Raw genomic sequence first — 14931 nt, 5'->3', positions numbered from 1 at the left:
GAGATGTCCTGACCCATTGTAGCGCGTGTAGTGTGACATACTCAAGGATTGGTCGTCTGGAATCTGGGACACTTCACGACCTCCACGACGAAAGTCTGGCAAGCAAGAATTTTCGTTCATCTTGCCGCATTGTGTGACATGTCCTTTGTTACCCTTCGTTTGGTTCTTCGCCATTACCCTTCTACTTATGACTTCTACAAACAAGAAAAAGTGACTTGAACACGAGGAAAAACTGGAAAATATACGCAGCATTTCAACATATGCTATGTTTGCTAACTGCCAAGCTAGTATCTGATGAGCAAATGTAATGCCATGAAACAAATTTGTTACCTCAATCAGAATCAGAATAATCTTTATTGGCCATGTATGTAGAACACACAAGGAATTTCTCTCCGGTACAATACAATACAATACATGCTGATTTATATAGCGCTTTCACAACAGCGGCAGCTGTAACAAAGCGCTTTACAAAACAGTTAACATAAAGTAAAATAATAAACACAACACATAACATAAAACACGGACAGTCGTGCAGTCCTAACCACTTTTCCGTCACACGCTTTGTTGTTTGAAGCGGTTTGAGATGAAAGAGGAGAGAATCAAAGTGTCCTTTAACCAGTGGATCAGAGACGTCATGCTCAAAATGTGCACACGTCGGCTACAAGCTAAGTTTCAAAGTCAACAAGAAGCTGTAGCATCCATTGACGAAAAAAGAGATTGGTTCACTTCTCCTGTCCCATGGAAATCCATTTCAATTCCAAGCGGCAACTCACGGTTCCAAATACGCATCGGCGCTCTTCGCCAACGCTCCTCTCTCCTCATCCTCAACTTCAGCGGCCATCCATCCAGCCGCACCAACGCCAACTGTCCAACAGCGCTGACATAGCCACTGAACAAATCGGGGTTGTGAAAAATGCTGCCCATTACTGGCGCAAAAAACACAAGCGCCCCAGGTCTATCCAGCACCGACAGTCAATGGCGACGACATTCCTCCCAATCAAAATCTGTGCTGGTACACGCGTGCTGCCGAGAAGGCGCAACCACCAAGCACAGATACTGCTCCTTTGACGAATGTCGTGGCCAAAAAGCGCTGAAAACAGTCCATATCAGGTCCACACAATGAAACAACAAACAACATGTGACAAAACAAAAGACAAAAACAGCAAAAAAGAACAAAAAAGAACAAAAAAGCAAGGCTCTTGAAGAGCACTTGCCGAAGGCTGCCTACTCGGGCGCCATCTTGGAAAAAAAAAAAAAAAGTAGTAGTACAGACTACCCCAGTATTACAAGAACAAGCAACTACGAATAAACAAGGACATGACAAATAAGGTATGAAAGACTTTCCGAAATGTAAGGGTACCGTTGTGCAGTAGTATCACCCAATGACAGCTGTGTGACAATGTCAAGAGTATCGAGCAGAGATAAAGTGATCAGAGGTGCAATGCAATACTTTGACAGTTGTGCAGTTGGTGCAGATCATGGTATAATATTGCAACTTGCACTATGCAAAGAGCCACTATAGATTTGAGTCACTGTTTAGGGAGTTGATGGCGAGAGGAAAGAAGCTGTTTGAATATTTGCTGGTTTTGGTGCGTATGGATCAATGCCGCCTGCCTGAGGGGAGTAGTTGAAAAAGGTGGTGGGCAGCAGTATTTTCCATGCCCTTGTCTTGGTTCTTGCGGTGTGCAAGTCCTCAAGAATGTTTTGGGTGATGCCAATGATTTTTTCCGCAGTCCTAGCTGTCCGTTGCAGTCAGATTTTATGCTCAAATGTGGCAGCCTCAAACCAAAGTCTGATGGAGGAGCACAGGACTGATTCGATGACTGCTATGTAGAACTGTCTGTGGCAGACCATGCTCCCTCGCAGCCCCAGAGAGATCTGCTGCTGGGTCTTTTTCAGGATGGAGTTGGTGTTGACCTCCCACTTCATGTCATGAGAGACTGTGATTCTTCGAAACTTGAAGGTCTCGCCGGTTGACACTGGGCAGTTGGATAGTGTGAAGGGCAGCTGTGGTGAAGGATGTTTCCTCAAGACCACGATCACCTCTACAGTCTTGAGCGTGTTCAGCTCCAGGTTGTGTTGCTTGTACCAACCTGGACGCAGACACGTCGTCGTCGTCTTTGATGAGGCCGATGACTGTGGAGTCGTCTGCAAACTTTTATCAGTTTTACGGGTGGGTGTGTTGAGGTGCAGTCGTTGGTGTAGAGCAGAGGTGGGCAAACTACAGCCCGCAAATATTGGGCTTTTTAATCCGGCAGTCAACATAGGGCTGCACTACATCCTCGAGCACCTCGACAGCACAGGGACCCACGCAAGCCTTTCTTCGAAGGGTAGTCTCTCAAAGAGTGCATGGTAGAGATAGCCAGTACAGTATTTTATGTCCTGAGAGCAAGAAAAATTTTGAAAAAAAACTGCTCATCACGCAGGTCAGTGACTCGCTGTATTGAAGTAATTGACAAACACTTAACTAGCAAGCTAAACAAAAAAGCGAATACATTTACATTATATTATTTGGCACAGGACAAAAGCATTGATATAAAGGACCTGCTCAGCTTTTAATTTTTATCGGAGGCATTCATGAGAATTTCGAGATAACGGTGGAGTTTTTGGATATAGAATCCCTGAAAGGAAAAACAGGAGGAGGGGATTTATTTTACAGCGTGTCAGCAGTCATACAGAGGCACAAATTACCTTGGAGAACACTCACCATCCACAGATGGATCACCGAATCTGACAGGAAAGTCAAGTCAACAGTATTTATAGAGCACTTTCAAACAGCCATCGCTGCATACAAAGTGCTGTACATGGAGCAATTTAACATGCACAATAAACAGTCAGACAAATCTGTAATAAAGGCGGTAGAAATGTTCAGTGGGAAGTCATTCCAGAGAGAGGGACCAGCAACAGAAAAAACAGAAAAAGCAAAATCACAAAGCCAATCTGCGTCATTCAGCTCAGGAAAATTGGCACTATTCTCAAATTGTTCCAAAAATGAAATAATGTCCCTTTTGAGCTCCCACACACATTGACATACTTTCTCCAAACTTAACCTAACTTATTAAAATAGTCTGTGTAATCAGCGTCAGTTTCTTCGAGGAAATTAATATATTGATGATGGTGAAGTCCCATTGCTCGAATATAATTGACAGGTTTCACAACTGGCTTCACTATGTGGTCAAGCTGCAGCACGGATTTACACATTGCTTCCTGGTTAATTATGCAGTGTGGCTCTGCCAGTTGACGATTGTGCTGGGCTCTGTGGAACAGGGCAGCTCTGGCATGTCTCCAGACGGCACGACAAGGTGGGGAACAGTGACCTCTTGCTCATGGGAAGGGAAGAGTGGGGGCTGATAACCATTGGCGACTATGATTGGAGACATGCCCATGGATGAGGAGGTGAGGGAATCTGAGAATACTCGACCCTTGGAAGGTGTAGGCTTGAGGAGGCTGGATGGCGGGCCAAAACACACCTACGGGGCGTAGGTGAGCTTTACAGAAAGCATGTCATACTTGGGAAGTGAACTGAGGACCCTGTTCAGAAACAATATCGATTGGGATGCCATGAAGCTTGAAGACGTGGCTCAAAAGGATGTTCGCAGTCTCAAGTGAAGAGGGGTAAAGGAAGTCTGGGTAATGGAATGAAATGAACCATCTTGGAGAAACAAAATCAATCCACAGGTGGGACCAGGGACGGCTGGGTTGGACAGAGGTTACAGGAGGCCCATGGGGCAATGGTGAGAGGACTTTCTTTGAGAGTAGATTAGGCAGGTGGCAATGAACTCCTTGACATCTTGGACCATCCGGGCTGACCAGAAGTGTCGTGGCAAGAATTGGAGAGTTCAATTCACCACAGGATGACAAGGCAGCTTGGAGGGTTGTCCCCATTGCAGGACTTGAGAGCGGGCGGAATCTGGGATAAACAGTTGATTCCCAGTGCCCGGGCCAGGATCTGGTTGCTGGCAAAGTGCCTCCAGAACTGCCCGAACAATGTCCCACACTGCTTCCCCGATGAAGCATGAAGAGGGGAGGATGGTCTCAGGATCTTGCCTCTTTGAAGCTGTATCATGCATACGAGAGAGAGCATCAGGCGTAACGTCACGGGGGTCTGGACGATACGATAGAGAGAAATTAAAGCACTCTAGTAAAAAGGTTCAGCGAGCCTGATGATAATTTAGGCGTCTGGCAGATTGCAGATATGTGAGATTTCTGTGATCTGTTAGTACCAGAAATGGGATCTCAGCTCACTCCAGCCAATGTCTCCACTCCTGAGGGGCAGCCACCACAGCCAACAATTCACGGTTGGCGACATCATAGTTTCTCTATGGAACACTGAATTCGCATTTTTCTGCTTTGACAAAGAATTTGTTTTCTAGGAGACACTGCAGAACTTATCTAACATGCTGGACATGTTCTTCTAGGGTTTGAGAGAACATCAAACTGTCATCAAAATAAACATACACAAAGTGGTTAAGCATATCTCATAGAATGTCATTAATGAATGCTTGAAACACAGCTTGAGTATGAATGAAAACCAAAGGTATCACTAAATATTCAAAATGGTCAATGGCCATCTTCAAGGCTGTCTTCGACTCATCCTTCTCTCGTATTCGCACCAAGATATAAGTGTTGCGAAGATCTAGTTTGGTGACAGAGTAGCTGTATAGCTAATCTCATCAATAACAATAGGTGTGTGTGTGTGTGTGTGTGTGTGCGTGTGTGTGTGAGTGTGCGTGTGTGCGTGTGTGTGTGTGTGCGCGTGTGTGTGTTTGTGTGCGTGTGCTCGTGTGTGCGTGCGTGCGTGCATGCGTGTGTGTACCCCATTCATAAGGGGCTGTATGAGAAGGAGAACAAGCAGGGAGGTGAAAAAAAGAAGCTTTTTTTGGTGTGTGAAGTTGTCCATGCAATTCATATTTTATAGTTGTAGTCCTTTTACTTTATTTATTTATTCTTCCCATTTTGTTTTGCGTGGTTTTGTACCCCAAACCTACGGGGGGAACAGCTTCATTTCTGCTCATCTCCTTTATTTGCTTTAATCTTTTTGTGTTTACATTGCACTTAATTGAATGGTGTTTGTTGTTTTTTTTTTCTTCTTTTTTCTTTCTACCTACATTCTTGCTGCTGGAGGCTGTAAATTTCCCCAGTGTGAGACAAATAAAGGATATCTTATCTTATCTTATCTTATCTTAATGATATGAGCAAATCGTATTTGCTTGTTCGATTAGCTATGCCTGCGCACAGAGCACACACAGAGCATGTGCGGCCATTAGTCAGTCGAGAGTCTACGAGATGTACACTTGGTGATTGCTTTCTCCCTCTGACCAAGACGGCAGTCCAAATAAAGAAACTCCACTCTTACCAGGAGTTGGTTATTAAACGAACCCATCCATCCATCCATCCATCTTCTACCGCTTATCTGGGGCCAGGTCGCGAGGGCAACAGCTTTAGCAGGGAAGCCCAGACTTCCCTCTCCCTCGCTACTTCTTCCAGCTCTCCCCGGGGGATCCCGAGGCGTACATTGCCGACTTACTGCCCGCAATGTGAACCAAACTCTGACATTGGTGGTATAGTGACCGAACAGCCCGTATCGGGGGTTCGGTACCCCATACCCACAAAGCACCCCCCACAGAACTCCCAGAGGGACACGGTCAAACGCCTTCTCCAAGTCCACAAAATATATGTAGACTGGTTGGGCAAATTCCCACATACCCTCAAGAACGCTGCTAAGGTTGTAGAGCTGGTCCACTGTTCCACGGCCGGGATGAAAACCACACTGCTCCTCCTCAATCTGAGGCTCGACTTCCTGACGGACCCTCCTCTCCAGCACCCCTGAATAGACCTTACCAGGGAGGCTGAGGAGTGTGATCCCTCTGTAGTAGGAACACGCCCTCCGGTCCCCCTTTTTAAAAAGTGGGACTACCATCCCGGTCTGCCAATCCGGAGGCACTCTCCCCGTTGACCGCGCGATGTTGCAGAGGCGTGTCAACCAGGACAGCCCCACAACATCCAGAGCCTTGAGGAACTCTGGGCGGATCTCATCCACGCCTGGGACCTTGCCACCGAGGAGCTTTTTAACCAAAACGGTGACTTCAACCACAGAGATAGGAGAGCCCACCTCAGTGAGCATTGAAGTCCCCCAATAGAACAGGGGAATCCCCAGCAGGAGTACTCTCCAGCACACCCTCCAAGGAATCCAAAAAGGGTGGGAATGCTGAGCTGCTGTTTGGTGCATATGCACAAACAACAGTCAGGACCCTTTGACCCCTCCCACGGTTGAGGAGACCATGAGAAGGGGGAGCCACGTTGCCTCTTCGGGCTGAGCCCGGCCCCGGCCCCATGGGTGTCGATCCGGACATCAATCATTGGGACACAAAAACCCCTCCACCACGGTAAGATGACGGCTCACGGAGGGGTGTATGTAAACGAACCCCGATCACACAAAACAGTCACATGGTGTCAGAAGTGGTCTGGAATACTAGAGGACGTTAAAAGGACTTAGAAAGGCAAATTCCACGGAGGAAAAAGAAAGCGAGGAATACGGCGTTGAACAAAACCTCTTTGAACACAGCTAAGATGAAAGCACCTGTGTTTTTGCACACCGTGGGAGATGAAGCTCTACAATAACTTAACATTTGATGCAGAGGATGAAAAAATTAAGCTTTCAAAAATATTGGAAAAGTTTGAAGCTTAATACATCCCAAAACGCAATGTGACGTTTGAAAGGCACAGATTCTTCACGTGTACAGATAGTTGGAGGAACTATCGACCAATATGTAAAAGAACTGAGAAACAGATAAAAGACATGTGAATTTGGTGGATCACTGATCAAAGACAGAATTGTGTGTGTGGTATCACAGAAAATAATCTGAGAGAGAGGCTTCTCAGAGAATCAGATCTGGACCTGGAGAAAGCTTTAGCACTGTGTAGAGCCGCTGAGATCGTGAAATCACAGGCTAAAGAGCTACTGAATGAGGCTAGCTGCAATGTGGATGCAGTGGAAAAAGATGCACACAGATTCTACAAAGACAAGACTACTGATATGAAGAAAGGAGTGCGACAACCACACAGAAATAGGAAGTCCAATCAAAAATATTGTACTCATTGTGGTACGCAACATCCTCCGAAGCAGTGTCCAGCATATGAGAAAAAAATAGAACAAACAAATATAAAAGGAAGTTCAGAAATGATAAAAAATACATGAGTAATCATGATTATTTTTTAGTTAATTTAGAGTTAATTATGACAGTTGCATTTTTACATAGATTACATATTTTAATTGTTTGACAGCTCAAATATATATATATATATATATACCCTCTGGTGGTGCCCGTCCCTCATTCAGCTCGGGTCCTCTACCAGAGGCCAGGAAGCTTGAGGGTTCTGCGCAGTATCCTTGCTGTTCCCAGCACTGCACATTTCTGGACTGAGATGTCCGATGTTGTTCCCGGGATCTGTTGTAACCACTCATCTAGTTTGGGGGTCACTGCCCCGAGTGCTCCGACCACCACAGGCACGACTGTCACCTTTACCTTCCAGGCTCTCTCCAGCTCCTCTCTGAGCCCTTGGTATTTCTCGAGTTTCTCGTGTTCCTTCTTTCTGAATTTTCCAACACTTGGAACCGCTACATCCACTACAACGGCTTTCCTCTGCCCTTTATCTATGATCACGATATCTGGTTGGTTCGCCATTACCATCTTGTCAGTCAGGATCTGGAAGTCCCACAGGATCTTCGCTCGGTCATTCTCCATCACCTTCGCAGGTGTTTCCCATTTTGACCTTGGGGTTTCCAGTCCATACTCCGCACAGATGTTTCGGTAGACTATGCCAGCCACCTGGTTATGGCGTTCCGTGTAGGCTTTCCCTGCCAGCATCTTACACCCTGCAGTTATGTGTTGGATCGTCTCAGGTGCCTCTTTGCACAACCTACACCTTGGGTCTTGTCTGGTGTGGTATATCTGGGCCTCAATGGCTCTGGTGCTCAGGGCCTGCTCCTGAGCAGCCAGGATGAGTGACTCTGTGCTGTCCTTCAGGCCAGCCCTCTCTAGCCACTGATAGGACTTCATGAGATCGGCCACTTCAGTTATGGTCCGGTGGTTCATCCCGTGTACGGGCTTGTCCTCCCATGATGGTCCCTCTGCCAGGGCTTCATCTTCTGTTCCCCATTGTCTGAGACATTCTCTGAGTACGTCATCCGTTGGAGCCTTCTCCTTGATGTATTCATGGAGCTTGGATGTTTCATCCTGGACAGTATCTCTCACACTCACTAGTCCCCGGCCTCCTTCCTTTCGGCTTGCGTACAGTCTCAGGGTGCTGGGTTTGGGATGGAACCCTCCATGCATGGTTAGGAGCTTTCGGGTCTTAACGTCCGTGGTCTGAATCTCTTCCTTTGGCCACCTTATTATTCCTGCAGGGTATCTGATCACTGGCAGGGCATAGCTGTTTATTGCCCGGGTCTTATTCTTGCCATTGAGCTGGCTTCTTAGGACTTGCCTCACTCGCTGGAGGTATTTGGCCGTAGCCGCTTTCCTTGTTGCCAGTTCGAGGTTGCCATTGGCTTGTGGTATACCGAGGTACTTGTAGCTGTCCTCAATGTCTGCTATTGTCCCTGAAGGGAATGAGACCCCTTCAGTGCAGACTACCTTTCCACTCTTAGTCACCATCCGACTACATTTCTCAAGCCCGAATGACATCCCGATGTTGCTGCTGTAGATCCTGGTTGTGCATACAGCTTTATGTCATCCATGTAGAGGAGGTGACTGATCGTAGCTCCATTTCTGAGGCGGTATCCATAGCCTGTCTTGGTAATTACTTGGCTTAGGGGGTTCAGTCCTATGCAGAACAGCAGTGGAGAGAGTGCATCACCTTGGTATATGCCACATTTGATGGACACTTGTGTAAGTGGATATATATATACCGTATTTTCACGACCATTCTCATTAATGGGTGATATTTCTGTATTTTACACATAGACAAAACACACTGTATTATTGGCCGCAGTTTTAAAGTGGTAAAACATACACCAGCTTAAACATACGGCATGCATGCGCGCACGCTAAAAACACGTTAGCTTGAAGCATACAGTAGCAAGTCCAAGACATACAGATACAAGCTAAAAACACGTTTTTAAAAAGGCAACGGAAGTAAAACTGAGTTCCGTTGTATTATATTTTGCCATTGTACAATGTACTCACGTTTTTCGATCAATCATCACCCAGAAATCCATCAAAGTCCTCATCCTCTGTTTCAGAATTGAACAATTGTGCAAGTACCTGTAATCCATCAAAAACGCCGTGTTCCCTCTCGATGTCAGAGTCACTCTTATTGCCATGTGGCTCCACAGAAATGATGCCGGCTTTACCAAAAACTCGAACAACAGTGCAAGCACACACGTTCGTCAAAGCAGCCACAATCCATTCGCAAATTGTGGCGTAACTCGCCCAGTGCTGCCTCTCACTCTTTGTAAAGTTGTTTATGCCATCACATCCATTGTTCCCATGCCGTTCGCAACTTTACTTTGAACGCCCGGTCGCAACTTTACTTTTGTCACGTTGCATGGTGGTGGTGGACCCCAAAAAGCAGGCAGGAGAGAGGAGCAGGGTGTATTTGAAGATGTGTATTGATAAAACACAGAAAATTAAATCCTAAGCAAACAAAGTCCAAAGTAGCAAACAAAAATCACGACTGAAGATAAAACATAGCAGCAACCAAAACATGACTCAAACAGACATGACAGTAGCAAAGCAACAATGACCCGACACTGAGTGTGCGGGCAAGAGTCCTTTTATAGGCCTGATTACCTATGGCCAACAGGTGTGCAGCTGCCAGGGGAGCTCTACAGTGCCACCTGTTGGTCCCCAAACCGAATCGTGACAGTACCCCTCCCTCAAGGGACGGATCCCAGACGTCCCAAAGTGGTCCAAAAGGCTTGCCTCGCCAGGGAACAGGAACTAAAAGCGACGGCAACCCTTGCCTCGCCGGAGAACATGAACAAAACGCGACGGCGACCTTCGCCTCGCCGAAATGCAGGAACGATAAGCGAGGTGACCTTCACCTCGCCAGGGAACAGGGACAAAAGCGAGGGCAATCCTTTTGGCTGGGCGTGGCCTGACGTGGACGGAGCTCGGCGTAGCGGGGGACAAAGAACAGCCGGTCGTGAACAGGGGCTCGGCCTGACGTGGGCGTGGACGTGGCACGGCTTGTCATCGACGTGAATGTGACTGCGCTCCAACAAACATGTGACGAGCCTCGGCTCAACGTAGACGCGGACGCGGCTCGGCCCACCGTAGACGCGGCTTGACGAGACGAAAACAGGACAGCCGCATCACCAGCGCTGCCTGAAAGGGGGAAGGGTGTCGGCCGCAAACGAGCTCCGCCAGGCACATGGTGGAATAGGGACCAATCCATCGTACCTGCGGGGTCCAGGTGGTCGGGTCATTCTGTCACGTTGCATGGTGGTGGTGGACCCCAAAAAGCAGGCAGGAGAGAGGAGCAGGGTGTATTTGAAGATGTGTATTGATAAAACACAGAAAACTAAATCCTAAGCAAACAAAGTCCAAAGTAGCAAACAAAAATCATGACTGAAGATAAAACATAGCAGCAACCAAAACATGACTCAAACAGACATGACAGTAGCAAAGCAACAATGACCCGACACTGACTGTGCGGGCAAGAGTCCTTTTATAGGCCTGATTACCTATGGCCAACAGGTGTGCAGCTGCCAGGGGAGCTCTACAGTGCCACCTGTTGGTCCCCAAACCGAATCGTGACAACTTTGAAGGCCCGGTTGATGCCGATGTCCAGCGGTTGGAGTTCTTTAGTCAAGCCTCCGGGAATAACGGCAAGCTCAGTGTTAATTTGCTCGTCTTGGTTTTTCACCGCTGCTGTGAGATGGGCACGCATGCCAAAAGCATAACCGATGGCTTCAATTTTGAACTGAGCTTTGTAGGCGTGTCTCTTTGTAGAATTTATTTTCGGGGGTTCTTAGAAACCAAAACCGAAGTTGTTTTGCAACAATGCACATAGCCACAATCTATACAGGTGTTGGTACCTGCTTGGAGCGTCCCTTTAGCGTCCACTTACACGCCCACCCTTCACTCATTGGCGGACTTCTTCCCCGCATGCCTGTCCTCACTCACGTCTGCCTTCTCTCTCTCTCTCTCTCTCTCTCTCTCTCTCTCTCTCTCTCTCTCTCTCTCTCTCTCTCTCTCTCAGTCTCTCTCTCTCCATATATGTATATATACACGCCCACCCTTCACTGATTGGCCAACTTCTTTGCCGCATGCTTGTCCACATTCACTTCCGCGTTTTCTCAATATAAACGGCGTGTCGGCTGACAGTCAGGTTTTGGAACTCAGCGTATACACAAGACGCTCCGCATCATAAGGCGTCCTGTCCATTTTGGAGAAAATTTACGACTTTTAATGGCGCCTTATAGTCGTGAATATACGGTATATATGTGTGTGTGTGTGTGTGTGTGTGTGTGTGTGTGTGTGTGTGTGTGTGTGTGTCTGTGTGTGTGTGGGCGATAAAGCACTACCAATTCAGGTTTTTTTTTACAATAACAAGAACACACACACACACACACACACACACACACACGCACGACTTCTTTTTAGGATGCTGAGAGGCAGCACACCTGACAACTTTACTCTGACACTCTGAGAACCTCCTGTATGAAGCGCAACAATTGGCAAGGTACTGTTGTTCAATGTTTGGCATCGTCTTGTCTCATAATGTCATTTGATGAACAGCACGATGAAGTGACTGTTTAAATACTAATTCTAACCGAATTGGAAATTTATTGGCCATTTAATGGATTAAAAACTTGCACATTTAGAGAATTTTAGAGAAGAGCAAGTTGTGCAAAATCATTGAAAAGTTGGGCATGTAAACATTGAGAGAAGTTCAAACTAAGTTTATCGACAAACGTGCATTGTTGACAAACGTCCGTTCTGATATTTAACCTAAAGTCGAATATCCCTAATTATTGTGAGTTGTATATGTTACCTTCTCTATCATTTAATGAATTTGTTTTTTATGTTTTTTTTTGTGTTTGTCTTTTTTGTAGCTACCAATTCTAGCCCTATCGGTCATCAGTCTCTATTTCCTGGAGCTAACAGACATTTTCCAGCCAATGCATTCTGGGTACAGCTGTAATGACAAAAGTCTTTCTCTGCCCTACATCATACCCCAAAAAGAAGTTTGTCCTCTGCCTCTGCTCTTCGGCTTGGCATTTGCCATTCCCACTGCGACTGTGAGTAGAATGTACTTCACGAGTCACTGCATTTACCTGCTTAGCTCATTTTTAATTGATTGATAGCTTTTGTTATCTACCTAATCTCTATATTTGTTGTGAGATTTGATCTATAAAAAATATGTTTTAAGATAATTGATTTGTCGTTAAAAAATGAAATATTGCTTTTTTTGCACTGATACTTCACAGCAAGTCAGTTTTTGGATTTCTGTGTCGCTTGTGGCTCTCGTGTGGAGTTTGCTTGCTCTCACTGTTCTTTCGTAGTACTCTGACTTCCTCTTAGTCTAAACAGGGATGTGAAATTTGTTTTAACAACAACTAGAGTTATATCATGATTCGTGGCTCCCGATTCTTTTAAAAGACCGTATTGGTTAATGTAGAATGATACAAGTCGAAGCGATTGGGTGACATCTTAATGCTTCATTGGCGAAAAAGTGAGTGACTATTTAGAACATGTTTGTGTTTGTTAAAGGCACTGTATTTGAACCACAATGGTGTCTTGATCATTTCTTATACCTGTATTTTGTCTTCTATCATCCACCATGATGTGTTCTTGTCAGCCGGCATAATTAGGTGATGTGTCAGAAACATGAATTTAACTAATTGCCTTCGAAAATTATTTTAGATTAATATATTTCTTCCACATGACCAATTTGCAGAGCACAGACTAAGAAATATAATTTTAATGCAGATACACACAAATATCTGAATTACAGTTATACCATAGAAATATATGGAGATGTATAAAAAGCAACAGGGATGAAAAAAATTGACTTTTTGATTTACCAATATGCAAATATTTGGATCTATGGACTGCCTGCCTATCTTCATGTGTGAAATTACAAGTCTTTTTTTTTTGTGAGCTGCATAAGACTGTGATGACCCAGAACAATTTACATAATACCGGCGACACACCTACTCTACCCACGATTTGGCGACCTGCCTGCGTAAATTTCCGACAACTTCAAGTTATAACCAGGTTCGATGGAAACCCTATCATGTCAGAAATAATAAAATATTGTTTATATGTTAAATAGAGCTGCACTGTTGTTGGATGCACAAATTAGTCTTCAGTGTCAAGATTATTAGGGTTCTCTTGATAGCCAATGCATTGATAATTGTTAGGCGGCACTTTTACTGTCTTCAAATGTAAAAATCTGATTCACATTGGAAATAATTTCACAGTAAAATATTTTACAATGCACCAACTGTAATTTATTTTAACTGCATAGCACAATAATTTGAATTAGAGTATCGTATTCCTTCAGTATATGACCATAGCATAACAATGAATGGTGTTTTAATTTTACACCGCATGTACTCTAATTTATTTTAAAAGTTTCATAACGGTATTTTGAATTATTGTCCATGATAACAGGTCACATGCATCCACTATTATTCGTCTGCCTGTGCCCGCTGAAAAAAAAGAGCGAGTTACAGTGTTCCGCCGACGGCCAATTGGAGGTATTGATGGGGAAACGGAGCAATATTGAAAAGCAGGGGGGGGGGGGGACTTCAGTTCCTAGAGAGCCATATCCTGCCTGTTTTAGATCCTTCCCTAGCCCAACACACCGATTCAATTGTTCATGATCGTTTCAGGCCTCGACAGAGGTTGCGGATGAGCTGATAATTTGAATCACTTGAAAATAAGGCCAAAATCTGTGCCTAATACCAAAGTAAAATCAAAATGGTGGCCTTCCTGTCAGGTTTAGGGTATGACTCTGAAAGACTTTTTTGTCGGTCTTGGGGACTTGCATATGTCTCCCAGTTTTTGGAGATCGAGATGATTATAGTGAGCATTACTGAGCCATTTTTAAGAAACTGTACAATAGCTCTCTGTGTGTTTTTGCTAGGCCTGATGTCTGTGAAAAGTTTACAACAGTTTTCATCTAAGTTTAGACAAGTGGCATCCAAAATTGGTCCTCGTGAATATAGCTCCACTAGACTTTTTTACAGGTCTTGGGCTGTTCAATAGGTCTCCATATTTTCACAGATCTCGATGAAAGGTAGAACCAGGGATGCTGAGTAAATTAATAAAATAAATAAATAAATAAAGCTTTATAATGCACCCTGTGCTAAATAAATAAATCTCGACAATATAATTTTAATGTCAGCTCTGATGTGTGGGCAAAGTTTCAGGAGTGTTCGCCCAGGTTTAGATCCTCAAAAACATAATTTTTCTTCACAAATGGTTCATCGCCATAGCAGTGGCGTGTGACAAAATAAAAAGGTTGCAAAAACTTTTCATCTTAAAAACAGATCAAGTTTGAAGACGGTCAGATACATTCTCTTGTAGTTTGTTAAAAGATGACCTCCATAAAAGCTCCCAAAAAGGGCGACAAATTCCAAAGTAAATCAAAATAGTGGACTTTCAGTTACATTTACAATATGGCATCAAAATCCTTTTTTTTTTACTGTATATTGTGGGCCATTACATGTGCCTCCCAATTTTCGTACATGTATGTATGAAATGGACAACCAGGAATGCTTTGTGAGGTCGTAATTTTTAAAACGAAAATTGATTGCCCCACCCCCTTAACATACTGTAGTATGTCAAAAACATTGTTGTTGAGATGCCAAAACCAAGTTTGAAATTACTGGAATTAACCGTCTCCGACAAGGGGGAAAGATATGACCCCTGTAGATGTGCCAAAATGTTTCTGCACATTTTCGGGTCTGGC

At 44.8% G+C, this 14931-nt stretch overlaps 1 protein-coding gene across 5 annotated transcripts in view; it reads left to right on the top strand.

Moving 5' to 3' along the window:
* LOC127616672 (phospholipid phosphatase-related protein type 4-like) overlaps window positions 1–14931 on the top strand; it is an 84489-nt gene that overhangs the window by 2288 nt on the left and 67270 nt on the right. For 3 of the 5 annotated variants that reach the window (XM_052088416.1, XM_052088415.1, XM_052088419.1), the window contains one exon: window positions 12065–12250. The exons of the other annotated variants lie outside the window; for them this stretch is intronic. In XM_052088416.1, coding sequence (XP_051944376.1) covers window positions 12065–12250 — 186 coding nt within the window. The remainder of the gene's footprint in view (window positions 1–12064; window positions 12251–14931) is intronic. 5 annotated transcript variants of the gene reach the window in all.

This window comes from Hippocampus zosterae, chromosome 15, assembly GCF_025434085.1.
Source record: "Hippocampus zosterae strain Florida chromosome 15, ASM2543408v3, whole genome shotgun sequence".
Classification (NCBI taxonomy): domain Eukaryota; kingdom Metazoa; phylum Chordata; class Actinopteri; order Syngnathiformes; family Syngnathidae; genus Hippocampus; species Hippocampus zosterae.
Note: the sequence above shows the minus strand (reverse complement) of the source record. Positions and strands in the feature narration are given on the sequence as shown.